This window comes from Bos javanicus, chromosome 10, assembly GCF_032452875.1.
Source record: "Bos javanicus breed banteng chromosome 10, ARS-OSU_banteng_1.0, whole genome shotgun sequence".
Lineage (NCBI taxonomy): Eukaryota > Metazoa > Chordata > Mammalia > Artiodactyla > Bovidae > Bos > Bos javanicus.
In genome coordinates, this window is record NC_083877.1 from 42,400,060 (window position 1) to 42,421,781 (window position 21,722).

A 21,722-nucleotide genomic window follows, 5' to 3' on the forward strand; every position below is an offset into this window, starting at 1 on the left:
TGGCTTCCTCTAGCACTTCTCCAACAGGGAAGTGGAACATCACCTCACTACTGTCAAGTTGAAACAGAAGTCCAGGTTCCTCACTAGAATCTGTTGACAGCCTGGGGGGCTTGTTACTTCTGGGTGGGGGTGGGATCACTGGCTCCCCACTAAGCCTCCAGGGATACCTCCCAGGCTGGAAGGGGTAGAAGTGCCTCTTTACTGCTCCCAACATGGTTTTCACTGATACCACACCATGAACGGTGAGCAGTGTTGAGGATCAAGAGGGTAATGGTGGAAGAGGGGCCTGGCCTCTACGTGATGAAAATCTGACTTTCCAGTAGGCCTTCGCTGATACCACCCCCACTGATTCAACCTCCTTACTGCCTAGCTGAGGTGGCAGTGCAGGCTCCCCATGAAGTTTCCAATGACACCAAGGGCTTGGATGGGGCTCAACAACACGACATGGGGATGAAAGACCTCTTCCCCACTCTGCCTAGTGAGGAGGCAGGAGATTAGGGCACCTTGTTAAGAAACTGGCGAGGGTGAAAGCCTAAGCTGCTCATCTGGCCCTTCACCATGGGTGAAGGTGGGGCTACAGCTTTTTTCTTTGGGTTTTGGCTGGAGTAAAGTGGTTGTTTTTGAAAAGTTTTCTGTCTTGCTAGGTTGCCCCTTTCCTAATTCTTTTTTAAAGAGAGAATATCCCTGGAGGTTTTTTGGCATTTCCAAGTTGCCAGATTCTTAAGCTCCAAGTCTGGGATACATGAGGCAAAAAGAAAACCCAGGGAACTCACCACCACATCATTCCTTGAGCCTTTAAGTCCCTGGTCAGTCTGCCTTCTCTTCATCTTTCAGTCTTCTTATGCTTCTTTTCTATGTAATATCCAGGGTTCTTAGTTGTACTTAGAAGGAGGAATTGAAAAAAGTATGTTTACGCCACTTCCTGGAAGAGGCTGTGTTAACTTTTTTCTTTTTAGATGCACCATGTGGCTTGTGGGATCTTAGTTCCCCAACCAGGGACTGAACCTTGGCCACGGCAGTGAAAGCACCAAGTCCTAACCACTGGACTGCCAGGGGATTCCCCTATATTTTATTAATTTTATTGATTAACTTCTAATCAGAGCAAATGATACTGATCAAAAAAGTTCTCCAGAAATTCTATGATGTCTTTTCCTCCTATATTAAAAGAATTATTGCTCTAGCATGCTGCTGCTGCTAAGTCACTTCAGTCGTGTCCAACTCTGTGGACCCCATAGACAGCAGCCCACCAGGCTCCCCAGTCCCTGGGATTCTCCAGGCAAGAACACTGGAGTGGGTTGCCATTTCCTTCTCCAATGCATGAAAGTGCAAAGTGAAAGTGAAGTCGCTCAGTCGTGTCTGACCCTTAGCATGGACTGCAGCCTACCAGGCTCCTCCGTCCATGGGATTTTCCAGGCAAGAGTACTGGAGTGGGGTGCTGTTGCCTCCTCCATGCTATAGCATAAGAGAATGCATTAACATATTCTAAGAGCTCTAATAAAGCAATTCAGAGATAGGTCAAAAGACCAGGTCACAGAGTGGTTTAGAGCTTTTTATAAATCAATTATTAGATTTGTCAATAGTCCGTTCCTACCTACTCCAGTTCTAATGGTGGTTTTATTACATAATAGTGGTGACAGTATACAATTATTTTATATTAGGTATTATTCATATCATATATAATTTTCAATGAAGCATTAGTCTGTAACTTTGATATGTTGTTAAAATTTGTTTTGCTTGCATACTACATTGATACATTTTATAAAGCTATAACTTTTATTTTTAAGTAACAGAAGCCTACTGGAGCTTGAAAGAAAACTGAAGGTGAAAGTGTCAGTCGTTCAGTCATGTCTGACTCTTTGCTATCACATGGACTGCAGCTCTCCTCTGTCCTTGGAATTTTTCAGGTAAGAATACTGGATTGGGTAGCCATTCCCTTCTCCAGGAACTTTTCCTGACCCAGGGATCAAAACCAGGTTTCTTGCATTGCAGGCAGATTCTTTACCATCTATTACCAGGGAAGCCTTGTGGAGCTTGCTTTAGCAAAAAGAAAGGTCATTTTGTATAAAGATGCAAGTACTTCATGAAACCCAAGGGTTGGTATGGAGACAGACTCCAGGAAGGGCCTGCAACTGTGCAGTGGAGCCCAAGGTATAATATACTTTGTCTCAACTTCTCACTGTACATCTGCTTTATCTTTCTTGCCAAAGACTCTGCCACCAGAATATGGCTGTGACACAGTCCCTAGTTAAGAGAATATGGACCCACTGGGAAGAGACAGACTGATAATGGTCTTTCTTCCTTCAGTTCAGTTCAGTTGCTTAGTCATGTCCAAGTCTTTTTGACCCCATGGACTGCAGCATGCCAGGCCTCCCTGTCCATCACCAGCTCTTAGAGTCTAACCAAACTTGTGTCCATTGAATCAGTGATCTGATTTTAAATTCTCAGGAATGAGTACAATTAGCAAGTTAGGATCATGAGTCTACCTGTAGTCCATTTGGTATGATGTGAGGTGTATGCGTGGAAGTAGAACATGGAAAAACCAGTAGGGGTGACAGACGTCTACTCCTGTGTTCCTGTGGGTGGGGGTGCCATTTCCAAAGACAGCCAAAAGTGTTCAATACACTGGGTATCTTGTTCTATTCCTAGAATCTCTGATACATGGTTAACAATGTATCTACATTGAAACTGTTATAAAGTCACAGGTTTACCTTCTTATACAACCAACATCACTACTGTGAAAGTTGAATTCATGACTTAGTATTTCTTGTAATGTTTAAAAGATATAATAAGCAGCAGAAAGACCCATTTTTACATTTGGAAATGAAGTCAAACATCAGAAACTGCTTCAAAAGGCTCCAGAACTTTCCTTTTCCAGCATCAATCTAGTTAATTTGGGAAGTCAGCATACAGGGGACCAAGGTTTCCCTATGGTGAAGAGAGTATAGGAAGTGTCCCCCTAGTTTACCAGAGAGAGTCACCACACCATTGACTCTGGTTTATAAAACTGTAAAGTTACCCCTGAAGCCAGTCTTGAGCTCAGCAGGCTTATATTATCTGACTAGTATTTGTGGACATATAATGTAGTAGGTGTCTTTCTAAGCCTTTTGGAATATAAATCTTTTTTACTTGAAATGGAAACAAACTCATAAAATTTGCCCAGCTAAGCCATTGTTAAATTGGTTATAGTGTAACATTTAGCTAGGATTTTACAACCATTTCCACACTCATAAATCTTGGTCATTGTTCTCAGAATTTTATATTAGAAGTAGAAGTAACTACAAACAGTAATTTACTGATAGTCCAAAGGTACTGAATAGCAAAAAACTGTAGTTCAAACTTTTGTTTTTAGTTATATCTTTTCCACTCTTAATACTGCTGAAAATGAGAGAAAGTCTTCATACTCAGGGATAACTAAAGTAATTATCAAGGTTTTGATTGGGATATACTTTTTTTTTTTATGGTTAAAGAGGAAAAACTAGAAAGTAGTTCTTCAGCTGACATGGGAAGAGGGAGTGAACTATCATTTTGGCTTCCACCCTCAATATGTGGCCAGAATTTCCCTGATCCTGCATAGGATAGAAAGAAAGATACTACCGAGATACAAAGTGAGTGATTTTTCAAAGTTATAGGAGTTCAGAAATAAGGGTAAATAGCATGAGGTGCTATTGTTAAAGAAGACATTTATTTCATTTTAAAGTGGAAAGCTAAGTCATTTTATGAAAGTAAATATTTTTCTTATAAGATGATGCTTTAGTCAGGGATACAATAAACATGTGATATTGAACAGATTAGACATTATGAAATGGCATTTAAAAGTGAAGTCTTGTTTGAAAGCAAGCTGGAGAAATCTCTTCATTTGCAAGCTGAGTTAAAAGCAGAGATCCATTTTTCTATAGGAGTTAGCTTACATTTGTGTCTGTAACTTAAAACAGTGAAATAAAATGCAAACTGAGAAATTTAATACTTTATTTTATAAATATAAATTTGTTTATTTATAAAATATTTCACTGAATGACAATAATATTTTTTAAATTGAAATTTACTTTTTAAATTGTTTCAAGAAAGTGTCAAGAAAAAATTTTATCAGTGATATGATGATTTAGTAGTTCTCTAAGTTGTTACTTTTTGCAGATATTTTGGTTTTAGTGAAGTTCACTTTTTTAAAAAAAGTGTGCATATATAGAGTTAAAATTTTTCACTGTATGTATATTCTGGTTATTATTTTTTTATGATCATTACTTAAAATAATCTATTGTATAATTTGTTACATGAAGAGCCACTGTAAGATATGCTACTGTATGAAAATCTTGACTAACCTATTATTTCAAACCACAGATAAAAATTGTATATGTGCTTCCTTTTTTGTTTTACCTCCTCTGTGGTATAAAAGATATTCATTTAGTAAATAATGACTGAACTCCTGAGACCTACATGCTGTCACTGAGGACATTATGTGGAGAATGCAAAATCTCTGTCTTCACTTACTCTGTTAGAAGATAAATGGAAGTTGGCTTTCAAACATAAACTGTTTTAGCCCTAGCACAGTACCAGTGCCAGGTAGATGCTAGTGCTTCAAGTTGCTTCAATTTTTAATTATATCACACCTTTCACTGAAAAACAAGTAAAAGCCCAGAAAATCAATCTTCCATCTAGTTGGGAAAACTGGAATCTGCTCTGAGAAAACTATTGTGTTGGAATGAAGCAAGATACAATAGTCACTGCCTCATATAAAAAATTCCTTCCTCAAACAATAATTACCATGGAGCTTTAATAATTACTATGGCATCAGAAGGACTGATGCTGAAGCTGAAGTTCCAATACTTTGGCCACATGATGTGAAGAACTGACTCATTGGAAAAGACCTTGATGCTGGGAAAGACTGAAGGCAAGAGAAGGGGACAACAGAGGATGAGATGGTTGGATGGCATCACTGACTCGCTGGACATGAGTTTGAGCAAGCTCTGGGAGTTGGTGATGGACAGGGAAGCCTGTTGTACTGCAGTCCATGAGGTCACAGAGTCAGACACAACTGAGCAACTGAACTGAACTGATGGCACCTTATTTATATTGGCTTGGCCAAAAAATTCATTCGGGGTTTTCCCATATCATTGTACAGAAAGACCTGAATGAACTTTTTGGCCAACCCAATAGTTATAAAGCATTGTAAGTTATAAGAAATACAGTTGACCCTTGAACAATAGGGACATTGGAGGTCTCACCTCAACACAGTCCAAATTCTGAGGATAACTTCTAGGTCACCCCCAATATCCCAGGTTTCACATCTGTGGATTCAACCAACCCGGATTGTGTAGTAACATACTACAAATCTATTGGGAAAAAAAAAGCCAAGTATTGATGATACAAGTGGATCTGTGCCATTCAAACCCATGGTGTTCAAGAGTCAAATGTAATATAATCGAGCTTCCAAACAACCGTGTGAAGTCCTCAGGGAGATAGCATAATTTTGGGTTAAGAGGATGAGCCATAGATTCACCATTTGATCTCAACTCTGGAACCTTCAAAAACTTACTTAACCTCTCTAACCCTCAGTTTCCACTAATACTCAAAGTTACCTCACATGGTTGCTGTGCAGGTTGAAGGAAAATATTTAAAGTATGTAATACAGTGTTCATCATGACAATCAATAGTGACTATTATCACTCTGGATGATATCATTCTTCATCTGTTTCAACAGCTTAAAGAAGATGGAATTTACAAAGGTTTAGAGGAAAGGATTCACAGCTATGAAATGGAGGGGTGACACTCTGAACCCCAATCTTCTGACTCTAAATCCTTTTTTCAGTTTTAAGACAGTGCATGCATATTCAGGCTGATGGTAAGTAAATCACTGCTAGAATATTAACAACTTTGGTAATTAAATTTACTTCAGGCTGACGTTTATGAGGTTATCATTTAACCCATCTACCACTATCACATTTTCTTGAATTGTGAAATGAGAAGTATGTTACCTTATGTTATTACAGCATTTTCTTTAAAAAAACGAGACACTATTTTCCTGTTTTTCCTTCATTTCCAGCTTTCACTTTAAGTCTAACTTTACCAATAAACATCTGACACAAAAAGGTTTCCTGAAGTTTTCTACAAACATTATACTTATTATTTAATCCTCAAATAGGGTTTGCGGACAGCAAAGTCAGTAGTACACTCAGTTTAAACATGAGATAACTCAGTAAGGTTAAATGTTCAAATCGAGGCAACAGAAGTAGTCTTTCTAATTCTTAAAGTTGAGAATGAGTGGCTGGGTGAGAAGTTACTACTAATTACACTAAAAGATGATAATATTTACACATGAAAAATTATCACCTTCTAAAAAGTTGAAAAAGCATGGAAACTGTTGATAATACTGTAATTTAAAAAAACACAACAAAAACGTGGACTGGTCCTGCCGAGATGTGTTAAGATTGGGCTCAAATGCCCCAAAGACGGGCTTCAGAACAAACCCAAGCTCAGTAAAAGCTCCGCACTGACTGGCAGATTCCACGCGAACCACTTGCCTACCACGTGTCTTTCAGGAAACGCACAGAACACAAGGGATAAAAGGAAGCCAAAGAGGGCCAGGGGAAAGGTAAAAACCGTGGCTAGGGCTTCCCTGGGAGACTGAGGGCTCCCGAAGGCTGCGGCAGGCTGGAGGGACCTCGCGGAAGATCAGGCAGGCACCGGGGTCTGCGAACAGGCCTGTAAGGAGCATGGGGAAGGCGTTCGTTGGGGGAGCCGGCGGTCCGTGAGCCCCACCCTTTGGAGCTCCGTAGAGGATCGGCTCCCCTGGATCGAGTTGGGGGTGGAGGAAGTGAGAGCGCAGAAGAAGGAATGCATAGAGGAAGGAGTCGCTAGAGGAGCGACAGGTGGGAGCTAGTCAGAGTCCGAGGTTCGCGGGGGTGGGGGTTGGCCGCACCTGCGAGACCTCCGGGCCGCCGTAGCCCCGCCCTCCGCGCGTGGCGCCCCGACGCTTGGCGCGCGGGCCGCTCTCCTTACAGAGGTCGCTCTTGCCCGAACGGTCGGACTCCCTCTGTTGCGCCTGCGTAGTCGGGAGGGGAAGTGAGGCGGTTTCCTCGGCGCCTTTTCCGGCGGCGGCAGCGGCAGAACTGGGAGGAGGCTGTGGAGGCCGGAGGGAGCCCGCGCGCGGGGCGGCGGCTGGAGGTAACCTCCTGGGCTGAGCTGGCGAGGCGGGCCCCCTCGGCCTCCGCTCTCCTCTGGGGGTCCAGCAGTAACTCCCTTTTCCCTCTCTGTGTCTCCGCAGGCAGCGCACCGAGTTCCCGCGAGGATCCATGACCTGACCGGGCGCCGGAGCCGCGCTGCCTCTCGGGTGGCCTGGGTCGGTGGTGAGCGCGGTGCTCGCGGACCGGGGACCGGGCCGAAGGGCCGCAGTCTCCCGCGGCGGAGCCAGGAGAAGGCGGAGGAGCGGGAACCGCGGCGGCGCTCGCGCGGCGCCTGCGGGGGGAAGGGCAGTTCCGGGCCGGGCCGCGCCTCAGCAGGGCGGCGGCTCTCCCGGCGCAGACTCAGCGCCCCGGCGGCCGCGGCGCCTGGAGGAATCAAGTTGTGTGGTGGGTGATGCCCGAGTGAGCGGCGGGCCCGGGCCTCTGCCCAGAGGAGGCGACTCCCACGCAGGCCGCGCGGGCGCCCTCGCGACTGGGAGGCTCCGTTTCTGTTTGGCGGCGGCGGCGGCGTTGTTGGCGGAGGGGACCCGGGACACCTGAATGCCCCCGGCCCCGGCTCTTCCGACGCGATGGGGAAGGTGCTATCTAAGATCTTCGGGAACAAGGAAATGCGGATCCTCATGTTGGGCCTGGACGCGGCCGGCAAGACAACCATCCTGTACAAGTTGAAGCTGGGCCAGTCGGTGACCACCATCCCCACTGTGGGTTTCAACGTGGAGACGGTGACTTACAAAAACGTCAAGTTCAACGTATGGGATGTGGGCGGCCAGGACAAGATCCGGCCGCTCTGGCGGCATTACTACACCGGGACCCAGGGTCTGATCTTCGTAGTGGACTGCGCCGACCGCGACCGCATCGACGAGGCCCGCCAGGAGCTGCACCGCATTATCAATGACCGGGAGATGAGGGACGCCATAATCCTCATCTTCGCCAACAAGCAGGACCTCCCCGATGCCATGAAACCCCACGAGATCCAGGAGAAACTGGGCCTGACCCGGATTCGGGACAGGAACTGGTATGTGCAGCCCTCCTGTGCCACCTCGGGGGACGGACTCTATGAGGGGCTCACATGGTTAACCTCTAACTACAAATCCTAATGAGCATTCTCCACCCATCCCCCGGAAAGGAGAGAAATCAAAAACCCATTCATAGGATTATCGCCACCATCACCTCTTTCAATTGCCACTTTCTCTTCTTTTGAATTTGAACTCTGGAGTTACAGTTCTGCGGTTTGGGGGAGGGGGTTAGGGATTTTCTTTCTTTTCTTTTTTTGCTTTGCGTTAGGATGCTCTGATCTGACTTTTTGACATGAACACAAAGTGCTAGATGCTCTTGTTGACTTCCAGCAAATGGGATGGGGGAAATATAGCAGTTCTTGGTAAATTCCTTTATAATAATGGTTTGATTTTTTTATCTCGAGAGAATCTTCTTTTCCAATGTATGCTTTTTTCCTTTTTGCCCAGTTTCCTTATCACTTGCTGTAGATGGCTTATTTTGCATTCATGCAGACTATGTTGCAAGTCTGTTTCATCTAGTAAACTGAAAATTATTGCTTAATCAAACTGCCGTTTGTCTTTTATATTTAAGGCCTTTCCCCCCACTTATGAGTTCTGACTTTAACTTAGTAAATTCAAATGTGACCTTTTATATCTAAGACCAGTACAGTAAACTTAGCCCACAGTGGCAAATAATGAGTAATATCCTTGTAATATGTTCCAGTTCCACATCAGTATGTTAAACAGGTAATGTAAGAAGTTCTTTGAAATTTCAGCTATTAAGTTCTGAAACATACATCATGCATGAGTAAGGATAAAACTCAAGTTCCCCATTGCAAAGCTAACTTACACTGCATAAAACTATGAAAATATAACCTGTCAAGGACACAGATTTTTTTTCGCTGCAAAGTTAGCAACTTTGCAGTGTTTTCCCTCTTTGTTAACTTTTAAAACATACTCTTCCAGAAAATGGAGCAATAATGGTGTATAACATACACAGATGAAATATTTGTAGATATTTTAAGTGACTTTTGGGCAAAACTGGAATATATCCTTTTACCATGTTTCAAATATCTAAGACCAGTAGATTTTAAATTACTGGAATGGTTATTTTGTTCATTTATAAGTCGTTTAACAATTCAAATTATATGCACCTTTTACCTAGTTGGAAAAAAAAATCTGTTTCCACATTATAGCAACCTGAAGATGTCTTTTTTTTTTTTTTTTAGTAAATGAGTGATCCATATCTCCATTAATTAGAACACTGGAAAAGATGTTTTATAAAAAGTATTCTGTTGGATTAACTCATGCAAATAGATATCCTGTTGGTTCAAAAATACACTATCTCCTTTAAGGAAGGAAATGTGATGAATGAATGATGTGTAGACTTGAGGAATGACAAAGGGGAAGTAGGATGTAGAAGAAGAACCTACAGATGACAATGAATGTAAACTTATTTTCTTCAAGTGTAAGCAATGTGCTTGCTGGTGATACCCAGATCTTAACAAGATTACTTGCTTAGCTGGTTAGGACCAGTAACTAGATTATTGAGACCACTATGATAATACTTTGAACCAAATGTTAATGCTTGATACAGAATAGTGTAGCAGCATCTGGTTCTTATATAGCCTTAAGGATTAATTGTAGAGATCCTCAAGGAATTAAAACTTAGGGAATTTCAGAAATGTAGACTGCAAATGCAGTTTACAGGAAAAGGTGAAGTGGGTTTTGTTTATGAGGGTGTCTGAAAACAAAAATTGAACGGGATATCATGGTATATGATTGGACAGTATTGGTCCTTCATGCTTTGGCCATATTGTATAATGGAGCTTTTACCAAAGATGTATGAGAAATACAAGGCTATAGAAAATTAACTCTTCAAAGTAAAACTCTTGACAAACGTTTTACTTAAAGCAGATGAGAAAAGGTGCTATGTTGTAGGCTCCTAATGGTGCAGAGGGATTTTTGAATTCAAAATGCAACTAAAGTATCAAGTTCTCAGTTTCACTTTAGTAGAAGTATCTCTGGAAATGAAGCTGACACACATCTAAGAACATTTTCGTTGCTTTTAAAATTCCCAAAGCTCCATCATACATTTAATTACTAGTGTGTTAAATGATTACATATAAGGTACATAAACATGGGTTATACAAATATCAATGTTACAGTAACATCCTGAAGCGACAAGCACAAAGGTATAAATGCCTAAACTGGAGGAAACTTGAAACCCTCATGTTAATTCTTAAATGTAGTATTTCTAACTTGTGACAAGACAGATTGGTAGGCAGCCATTTTTGTGTCTTAAAATAACTGGGGGCATAGTTAAAATTTTATACATCAAGTGATTGCTAAGGAATGTTGCAGGTGAGATGTGGTTATTTTTAGTTTATTTGAAATGTCTTAAGGTGGGGGGAGGAGGGGAAGCAAATATCTGAAATTTGGAAAACCCTAAATCTTTTGATAAGAAATTGTGATTTTCACTTACGTTATCTTTAAGGATATAAAAGGTTGATAAATTGGTGTAGTTAAATTGAGCCATAACCATTGGTGGTCATGGGGACCGGTAATTAAGCCTGCAGAAAAAAATTACAATCTAAGAATTTAAGAAATAAGATCCTGAAGATTTTGTTTAATTGCATCAATTTCTGTATTTTACGTGCATTTAAAAACTGCAGTAAGTTGAATGGGGTTAATCTTGTCTAATAATAAGTAAATGAGTCTGTAGACTGTGATCTCCCCAAACTAAAAAGTACAGTACTTGGAATTGTGTTCTTTATGGTTGTAGTGTTGGTAAAGCACTAATATGCAGAAAATAAAGGAATTACACAGTGCAGTTTCTCACGTTATGTTACTCGTTTGAACTAGATTAAGTGGGACGTGTGGTGTGTTGGGCCATGTTTTTCTCCAGGGATATGTGGTACAAAGTGACTTAATTTGGGAGTCATCTAGCCTTTGTAAGAAGAAAAAGAATCAGTTTGGTTCTTGTGATTCTGGCTATCAAGGAAATTTTGTGCTGATTTAGTTCCACCAAATTTAATCTGAATTTATGATAACTTTTAGGACATAAAAACAGTTGAAAAATTTAGAAAGTGAAAGTTCTATAGCAGTTTTTATTATGCTGCTTTTTTTTTTTAGAACAGAATTGTGTCTCTCGAAGAATTGACCTACAGCATAGTTTTAATCCTTGACAATTGACTTGGATTTTAGAAAGTTTGTCTTTTAAAAACCAAGACTGCATGTCTTATAAGCATGGCCGAATTGTAGCCCTTTAGAAAATAAAATAGATGAAGAATAACGTATAAAGGGTTTTTAAAAACATCTTTTTTTTTGTGGGCATTCCTTCTTAGCAAGGAATAGTAGTATTTTACTATTAACTTAGTAGCTTGTTTAGAATATCTTTGATCTCTAGTATAATTTAACTCCCACATTAATATTATTAATGGCTATCAAGTATCAGAGATAGTGGTAGAGGATATTTTATTTTAGTTTTTATGTTTTAATATAAGCTTAGAAATATTATAGCTGTAATCTGAATGGTGGTGAAGTTTACTGAATTCCCAAAGTTATTTCCTCTTTACCTTGCCGAGTATATATATGGGTGGTGGTAAGGCAGATTTTTCCTTAGAGGTAAGAATTGTAAAACCACATACAGCAATTAGAAATAATTAATCACTGAGTATAATGTGTTTGGAATATAATATTCACTAGAATCTCCTTTTGCTTTGTTTATATTGAATGGTAAAGACAAAGTAGGAAAGATTACAATATGAAATTTACAGAAAGGGAATGTTGGGAGATGGAGTGATAAATGAGGCAAAGTAACTTCTCTCCCTGGTTTACTAAACTTCAAAGTTGCCAGACTAGATAAGTGAGTTGAATGGGCAGGGAATACATAGAGGTGAGGTCAAAGAGGCAGATTAGAGGGGTTTAGGAATAACAACTGAAATTTGTTAAATAAGCCAAAGTAATGGTAAACTTCCAGGAATTAGTCTAGAAATAACCTTACTTTCTTTGGCAGTAAGAAAATACTTTTGGATTTTAAAATGTTTTATGACTGCCGGAAACAATGTTTAAAAAAGTATTTGTCAGTCTTCTTGGATACCTTTTCTTCTGTCTTCATCTGGATATACAGTTGGCCCTGAATAACATGGATTTGAACTGTTTGGATATGAGTGGGTCCACTTATACATGGATTTTTTTTCCAATAGTAAATACTACAGTATTACATAATCTGGAGTTGGTTGAATCAGCAGATACTGTGCCACTACAATATTATACGAAGATTTGGATTTTCCATTGCACAGACGGTTGGTGTTCCTAACCTCCAACTTGTTCTAGGATCAACTGTGTATTTCCTCCATGGTTTTTCTAAGTGTGTAAGTTTACTTACTGAGAGCCCACTGATGTGCTTGGCACTGTTCTAGGGACAATGAAGAAAAAAATATATATCAGTGGACAAAAATCTCCTTTATGGAATTTATATTGGTGTTGGGAGGTAGGAATGATAAAAATGTTAGGTGATATACTATGTATTACATAGTATGTTTTATATATATATATACACACATATATATATACACACATAGGGAACAGGTAGGCATGTATCCAGAGAAGTACTCATTGAGAAGGTGACATTTGAACAAATATTTGAAGGCAGAAAAATTAATATCAATGAAATTGACATAGTAACAAAAAGATAATATGTATAGTGTAAAACAAGGGTGGGGAAACTGGCCAAGGGCAAATGTAGTTACTCTTGTTTTTATAGAGACTAAGCTAAGAGCTAAGAATTTTATATTTTAAAGCATCTTAAAAGACTGATCAAAAAAACCAAATGAGAATATGTGACAGAGACAGTATCCTGAAAAGCCTGCAATATTTACTTATCTGGCCCTTGATTGAGAATGTTTGTTGATCCCAGATCTAAAGCCCTGTTTTTTTTGACCACACTTTGAGGCTTGTGGGATCTTGGTTCTCCAAGTAGGGACTGAACACATGCCCTCGGCAGTGAAAACATGGAGTCCTAATCACTGAACCACCAAGGAATTCCCTAAAGCCCAATTTTAAAAGCATTACCAAACTATAAAGCAAACCCCTCAAAAGACCATTGTTAAATGAGTCTAATCAAAACTTTAGGAAACAGTGGCACATGTAATTTACCACATATGAACATGTAGTGATCTTTGAGACTTGTATTTGAGTAGTCTAACCGGGGTTCTTTTCTTGCTGGATGAGTGTGTGAAATCCATAGTTTTTCAGTATCAGTTTTCATATTCTTAAAAATTTCATGAATCATTTCATTAAAAAATATTCCTCTTATTTTTGTGGTCGTTTTACTGGTCTTTGGATATAAGTTAAGCATGCTTTTCGTACAAAGTGCCTTTCCTCCAGGTAACCTGGATTAGTTTGGAATAGTTTGATAACATCATTGAACTGTGGCTTTTATTCAGTTGGTATTATTTTAATCAAGTACTGAATCCAGTATTTTTAATTATGAAACTTTGTAGGAGGAAGTGTTTTATTTGGACTTGGAAAATAATATAATGCATGGTATTTGGTTTCTTATTGTACTGTTCACGGACCACAACACTATTCCTCTAATCAATATAAATTAGGAAAAATAATTTACATGTGAATTATTACTTGCATAGAAAAATTGTTCCATACTATATACATAGTAGGATGTGGGAATTCCTAACTATCTTAAAAGAGAACCTAAAATGATTTAGGAGTTATGGAAGTAAGTTTTACGGAGGATATTTACAAGGGAGCTTTAACAAATAAAAATACTTCTTGTTCATAGCAGGGTCTATGTGAAACTGGCTAGTCATAAGCATGAAAGCTGTTTCCCATTACATTGGCCTCAGAAAGTCATAGGATGTAAGGGCAAAAGCCAAATTTGTTAAAGGAGTTAAAGAAGCAAGGATCAGGACTTTTGAAGTTTGTTCTAATACAGCAAAGTGTTTTCTCTCCTCCAGATCTTTATTTCTAAAAATTAGTTTTGTGAATAAGTCCTAAATTGGAGCTAGAGGGGCATGAAGAAATCAAATTGGAAAACATTCTAAGAATAATAAGAGTTAGCATTTTTTGAATGTTTGCCATGTGCCAGGCATTGTTCTAAGCATTTCATGCATATCTTCTTAATCCTCACAACGCCTTGGCAGAAAAAGCTCCCGTTTTATAGCTGAGAAAACTGAGGATTAGATCAGTTCAGTTCAGTTCAGTCGCTCAGTGGTGTCCAACTCTGCGACCCCATGGACTGCACCATGCCAGGCCTCCCTGTCCATCACCAACTAGATAGCATATGTTAATAAGTAGCAGAGACAGACTTTGGACTCAGATAGTCTATACTGTCCTGAGAATATAACTGAGGTGAACCACTGGTTAATAATGTACCTAAAATTTTGTGTGTGTTTACAGAAAGCTTATTCTGAGGAATATCCCATAATTTTATTTGGTCATCAACAGACTTTCAGTCCCTATATAATTTGAGTCTTCTGTATAGTGGCGAACATAGTATTGTATTAAACTCCAACTGAGAAAAAATTTTTTTCTGTAAAAACATGTGACCACTTGCTGGATTGTGAATTTTACAGATCATTGTGAAAAATAGGTAAACATTTCAATGAGCTGATTATCGTACAATTATTTATATATAGACTCCTGATTTAAGAAAGTTTTAGAAAATTCAGAGTGTACAATTTATATTGTCTTTACTTCCTAAATTTATAACTATGGACATTTCAGGTACTAATTCATGAATTTCTTGCTTTTTGTAACCTCACATTTTGTAAGTGAGGTTTATTGAACACTGTATCCTCTGACAGCAAGAGCCTAGAGTCCAGGGTCATCAAGGGCACTTTATTCATGTACTTAGGAATTTAAGCTTGAACTTAAGAGTAAACGTTGATAAAAAGTTGCAATATGCCTTATTTAACAATCCTATTTTATTTCTCAGTAATTTCTATATGAGATGGAAATTTAAGGCTAGATAAGACACATATGAAATGTTCAAAGTAAGTAATGAAATACTTTATCAAATACTAGATTTAGGAGAGAGGTTATATTTTGTACTGGACCCACAAAGTCAGAGGGATAACAATATTAGTACTTACTTCAAGCTTATTGTGTGCTAAGCACTGTTGTAAGTGAATTGATTATCTCAGTTAAAATAGGTAAGCAAGGGTAGTAATCTATGTGTAGTATTTGGGAGATAGCGAATAGACTTGTCTGACTAGGAGTGCCAGATTTAGCAAATAAAAATACGGGACACTGAGTTAAATTTCAATTTCACACAAACATTAATTTTCAGTACAAATAATCCCAAACCATATACTAAAATTATATACTAAAAATTGTTGTTTATCTGAAACTCCAATTTAACTGGCTGACCTATATTTATCTGCCACTTTACGCATATGTTAATGTGGAGGGAGAATTTACGTAAAAGATAATGATAGCATCATTGATAGAAAGCAGGATATACAGCAGCTTTGAATAGAAAGTTTGATAATCGGGTAAAGTGTCTCATTTATAATTTGAATGAAAAGAGGTTGAATCTGTTAGGCATACTCTTATAATTATTCTCTCTTAGAGCAGTGCTGTCTAATATAAATATATTGCAAGCCACATATATGATTTAAAATATTTTAGTTGTCACATTTTAAAAAGTAAAAATAAACGGTGAAATCAATTTTAGCAATATGTTTAACTCAAATATATCAAATATATTATTTCAATGTCACTACTATAAAATAATTGTTACTAAGACAATTTCACCTTTGTTTCACACAAAATCCTCAAAATCCAAGAGTATGCAATACTGTATACTTAAAGCACATCTCATTTAAGACTAGCTACATTCCTTTACTCAATGACCTCATGTGGTTAGTGGCTACTGTACTGGACAGTTCATTTTTAGAGTGTAGTTATTTCTTCCTGATACCGTGCTTATAATTTCAATAAATTTATTTGAGGGTACCAGTTAAGGATCATTGAGATATGATAAGCTCTCTCAGCCAGGGACTGACAACCAATGTCCACAAGTCAAATCTGGCCCACTGCCTGCTTTTGTAAATAAAGTTTTATTGGAACATAATCATGGTCATTTATTTGTGTACAGTCTATGGCTGCTTTTGCACAGCGACAGCAGAGTTGAGTAGTTAGGGCAGAGACCATATGGCGCACAAGGCCTTTACGATCTGGCTTAACCGAAGTTGCCAAATATCTTTCTAGGTCCCAAACTAAAGTTCCAAGGATAAAACCCATACTTTATACATTTAAATGAGTTTTCAGAAAGAAATAATATTGAAAGAGCTAAAAGATAATGTATATATTGATGCATTTATTAACCAAGCGTTCATCTACTAGGTTCCAGGCACTGCACTAGGCTCCATAGCTGGAATAAATAAATGTCTTTAATCTTCAAGAAGGTCACAGTTCAGTTGAAAATAAATATACACAGTAAATTACAAAGATGTGTTATGGTAGACGACTCATTGACTGTACACCAGTGAGGCACCTTCCTCTGACTAGGGAATGGGAGGCTTCAGAAGAAGAGGACCATCTGAGGTGAGTTTTAAAGGACAAATAGCAATTACTCAGCTAAGCAAAAGCTGGTTGACATTTTAGGCAGAATAGTTATGTGTAAAACTCAAAAAGTGTTACCACCACTCTCTGGAATTTATGGTTTGTTAGGCCTGGAGCATAGCGTGGACTGGTGTGAGATGAAGATGAAAAGATGATGAGGGGATGGATCATGAAGTGCCTTTGGTTTTTTGAGGAACTTTGGATTCTATAATTTGGGTACTAGGAAAAAGCTGTGAGATTTTTAAGCACGAAACTACCTAAAATTTACACTGTAGGGAGCTCATGAAATACTGTATAAAAGATGAATAAAGCTCCTAGGCCGGAAATCTACTGTATAGACTAGGTGAGATAGAATTTCCTAGTTGAAGCAGTGGCTATGATGGTGTAGAGGAGAGGATCCATTTGAGAAATCCTTGAATGGCATTTTGTAAAGTATGTTCTCTGGTACACTGACCACAGAAGATAATCCTTGGAAAAAAAGGCTTCCAAGTTATTTGGGAAACGCTTCAGATTGTATCTGCATTTGGGATTCCCAAGACTCTTTAGCAGTATATTGAAGATTCTTAGAAGTCCTGCCTTAACCCAGCATTTCCCAAACTCATTTGATCCCACACCCCAATATTAAAAAACAAACAAACAAAAAAAACACACAGCAAACAGACAAGGGTCCCAAGGACTGTAGTTTGGGATACCCTATTTTAGAGACAGAATAAATGAGTTTGGGTCAACCAAATGAGAGGAAGAAGAGGGAAATTTTGCATAAATGACTGCTAATGAAAGTTTTATATTTGTAAAAGTATAGCTGGAAAAGAACAAGTTTAAGGGGAGGAAGGAGATGACATACCCAGATTTGACAGCAAGTTGGAGAAGACTCTTGAGAGTCCCTTGGACTGCAAGGAGATCCAACCAGTCCATTCTGAAGGAGATCAGCCCTGGGTTTTCTTTGGAAGGAATGATGCTAAAGCTGAAACTCCAGTACTTTGGCCACCTCATGCGAAGAGTTGACTCATTGGAAAAGACTCTGATGCTGGGAGGGATTGGGGGCAGGAGGAGAAGGGGACGACAGAGGATGAGATGGTTGGATGGCATCACTGACTCTATGGACGTGAGTCTGAGTGAACTCCGGGAGTTGGTGATGGACAGGGAGGCCTGGCGTGCTGTGATTCATGGGGTCGCGAAGAGTCGGACACGACTGAGCGACTGATCTGATCTGATCTGATGGTATGGACATTTACGTGAAGATGTCCAGTCTACATCCAGCTAGGTTAGGAGACTTCTAGATTACAGATAGAAGTTTAGGAATTAGCTTGTAAGTGATTTTTCAAGCCAAAGATGCTAGTGAGATTTCCTTGGAGTAAGAAGAATAAAGGGCAGAGAATAGAACACCTCCCTGGGGACCACCAATGTTTAAGGGATGGTTAGAAGAAGAGGGTGTTAACAGAGAAGACTTAGAAGACATGGGTCAGAATATCAATGACATCATATCCTACAGGGAGATCAAGAATGTTGAAGTTCAGAATGACTTCTTTAGAATTGACATTAAAAGTCATTGAGATCTTCCTTAGATAAATTTGAGTGAAGTGGTCAGAAACTAGTTTGCAATGAAAAAGACAGGAGATAGTAGAGAAGCTGCTAATAGAAGTGTTCCAAGAAGCTGGAGATGAAGGGATGATAACACTTTAATACAAGAGGGTCATTTAATTTTCAAAACATTATTTAGGTAGGTAGGTCTTGATTCGGAGAAGGCAATGGCACCCCACTCCAGTACTCTTGCCTGGAAAATTCCATGGACGGAGGAGCCTGATGGGCTGCAGTCCATGGGATCGCTAAGAGTCAGACACAACTGAGCGACTTCACTTTCACGTTTCACTTTCATGCATTGGAGAAGGAAATGGCAACCCACTCCAGTGTTCTTGCCTGGAGAATCCCAGGGACGGGGAGCCTGCTGGGCTGCTATCTATGGGGTCGCACAGAGTCGGACACGACTGAAGTGACTTAGCAGCCACAGCAGCAGCAGCAGGTCTTGATTATTAACGGTGGAGTAGGGAATGGAGAACATGCACTCCCTACCACCTGTTTCCTAGAGGGAAAGTAAAATTGAAAAAAGGAACCATTTGAAAAACATTCACCTTAATTCCTGTGAAAGTGAAAGTCAATCAGTCGTGTCTGATTTTTAGTGACCCCATGGACTATACAGTCCATGGAATTCTCCAGGCCAGAATACTGGAGTGGATAGCCTATCCCTTCTCCAGGGGATCTTCCTGACCCAGGAATTGAACCAGGGTCTCCTGCATTGAAGGCAGATTTTTTACCAACTGAGCTATCAGGGAAAACCTTAACTCCTGTAAGATACTTTTTTTTTTTTTTTTAGCTTAGTTGGAGCTCTCTCCTTGGAAATGCAGTGACCATGCCCAGGTAGTTATAGTCCCAGTGTAATTACAAATGTGATGGTGGTATCCCAATCTCAGAAATGTGGAAAGTAAGCCATGGTGGCTCTGACTTGTCCAGGAAACCATAGCAATTAGTGATGTAGCTGAGACTAGGTGCAAAATGTATTTGTATTTGGCAATTATATGGCCATGGAGTGAAATGTAAAAGAGTTTCTAATTTGTATACATAATGATTGACCTAATCCCAATTTAACTAAAATATAGTTACCACTTTATTAGGAAGCTTAAGATTTGCGGGATTCCCTGGTGACTCGGTGATAAAGAATCTGCCTGCCAATGCAGGAAACACAGGTTCGATCGCTAGTCTGAGAAGATCCCACATGCTATGGAGCAACTAAGCTGGTGCGCCACAACTACCGAAGCTCATGTGCCCTAGAGCCTGTGCACGGCCAGAGAAGCCACTGCAATGAGCAGCCCCTGCTCCCTGCAACTAGAGAAAACCCAGAGCAGCAATGAAGACCCAGCACAGCCAAAATAAATTTTAAAAATTATTAAAAAAAAAAAAAAAGATTTGCAAATTGACAATACTGCCTGTCAGAATCAGTTCTGAATTTCATGGTATTTCTTCTGCAATGATTTAGGAGTTAGAGGTAAAAATCCTACAGGATGAAAAATTGGTGTATAGTACTAAATAATTTTATTGAATTACACATTACTGAATGGTTATTGTGTGCCTGCCAGTGTGCAACAGACTTTAAATGTTATCCTCACAACAGACTAGCAACATAGGTGGTGTTATCTTTCATTTTACAGGTAAGAAACTTACCGTACAAAATTCAAGCAATTTGCCCATGATACCACAGCTATTAAATGGGAGAGCCTAAAATAAATAAATAAATAAATAAATAAATAAATGGGAGAGCCTACATTCACACTCAGGTCTTATTGACTTCAAAGCAATAGGCTTTAGGAGGGGAAGGTTCTAACAAACTGCAATAATTTTCTTTTTTTTTTTTTCCCAACATGGAATCCAGTAAAACCTGGTGTCAGTCATCCAGGAGATCTGTCCATCATTAATCCAACTTATCAGGGACTTGTGGATGCTCCTGGAGGCAAAACAACTTTTGGAAGGGCAGGGATTGTTGGAAGTGTATAAGCAGGGTACTTCCCTCCAAAGAGTGAAAAAGTTGGCAATTTTAAATAACTCCCAAACATTCTTCTTTATATATCCACTATCACCTGCAGGCCTGGTTGACAAAAAAGGCTTTGGGGTAAATGAGGGGTGGGGGGCTGTGGGGTGGGAGGGGTGCCATAGATGGTGAGGAGGAAGAGGCCTTCTCTCCTACCTTATGTTAAATAAGGTGACCCCAACTTGTTTTCCCTGATAGCTCAGGTGATAAAGAATCTGCCTTCAGTGAAGGAGACCCCATTCAATTCCTGGGTCAGGAAGATCCCCTGGAAAAGGGATAGGCTACCCACTCAGTATTCTTGGGCTTCCCTTGTGGCTCAGCTAATAAAGAATCCGCCTGCAATGTGGGAGACCTGGGTTTGATTCCTGGGTCAGGAAGATCCCCTGGAGAAGGGATAGGCTGTCCACTCCAGTATTCTGGTCTGGAAAATCCTGGGTCCCAAAGAGTTGGACATGACTGAGTGACAGTGACTTTCACTTTTTCTTTCAACTTGGTTTGAACTACATACCTCTATATGCCTCTGATTAGGGGATGGTTTGTTGTTTTTCAGGAGCAGCATCAGTACACATGGTTTCTGAACTCTGTGTGGCTGGCTAGTCTTGCCCTTACTTGGGGAGGAGGAGCCAGATGTATTGGTTTCTGCTGTGAATTTGGCCAGGAGTTCTGGGCGTGTGTAGACGTGCCTTGGGTGTATTTGTATTAATTCTCTTCATCTGTCTTTGTGGGTCTCTACTTTGTATTAGCTAAGCTCATGAACATGTTATTCATCAGGAACTCAACATTTGAGGTATATAAATATTTAAAGAATACATGGAGAAGTGAGATGAAGCCCAGGCTTCTTTTCAAGGGTTTATGCAGGGTAGCAGAAAGATGCACATTTTAATGAAATCATCTTTGTGCCAGTGACATATTTAAGAGGTGGAAAAAACACCTCTGCATTTTTTCAGTAACTTTTGGAAAAATCAACGTAGTATCTTTGAGCCACTGTTAATTATATAATAGGACTTTAATATCAAAAGTATATAAAAGCTTGTACAGAGACTTAGTTTACTTAAAAGATTATGATGTGTTAGCACAGGAGAGCTAGCTGTTTAGTGGTAGAGGTTTATTTTCCCCCAGTACTGAATTAAAAGTGGAAGGGGGAGGGGAGGGCAAGGCACTGTTAAAGCCAGGAGGCTGAATCATCTAAGGAAATGAGTCAGTGGCTATGAACCATAACTTTCCTTTTTCTGAGGCTTTGACTTTGAGAGCTTAATGTTGAATTATTTAAAAAAATCTGCTTCCATGCTTTAAGTAAATTTAAAATAGAAGTTTTAAAAAAATAACTCTTTTATTATTAGTATTTGGGATTCATTCATTTTTCCAACACACTCACTGGTATCA

The 21,722-nt window shown here is 39.6% G+C and overlaps 1 protein-coding gene and 1 long non-coding RNA gene across 4 annotated transcripts in view; one reads left to right on the forward strand and one right to left on the reverse strand.

The window, feature by feature from the left end:
- The window catches only part of LOC133255280 (uncharacterized), a 164,425-nt gene that overhangs the window by 20,072 nt on the left and 122,631 nt on the right, over positions 1 to 21,722 (reverse strand). The window lies entirely within an intron of this gene.
- ARF6 (ADP ribosylation factor 6) lies at positions 6,537 to 8,737 on the forward strand. 3 transcript variants are annotated; one of them, XM_061429802.1, is made up of 2 exons: positions 6,537 to 6,586; positions 7,259 to 8,737. In XM_061429802.1, the coding sequence occupies exon 2, from the start codon at positions 7,745 to 7,747 to the stop codon at positions 8,270 to 8,272; it is 528 nt and encodes a 175-aa protein (XP_061285786.1). In that variant the 5' UTR covers positions 6,537 to 6,586; positions 7,259 to 7,744; the 3' UTR covers positions 8,273 to 8,737. The 3 variants fall into 3 exon arrangements, with proteins under 3 accessions (XP_061285786.1, XP_061285785.1, XP_061285784.1); XM_061429801.1 differs by lacking the exon at positions 6,537 to 6,586 and adding an exon at positions 6,599 to 6,863; XM_061429800.1 differs by lacking the exon at positions 6,537 to 6,586 and adding an exon at positions 6,993 to 7,158.

Bases quoted from the DNA above. Each gene is read 5' to 3' on its own strand.
- ARF6 (XM_061429802.1), top strand. From the start codon at position 7,745: ATGGGGAAGGTGCTATCTAAGATCTTCGGGAACAAGGAAATGCGGATC.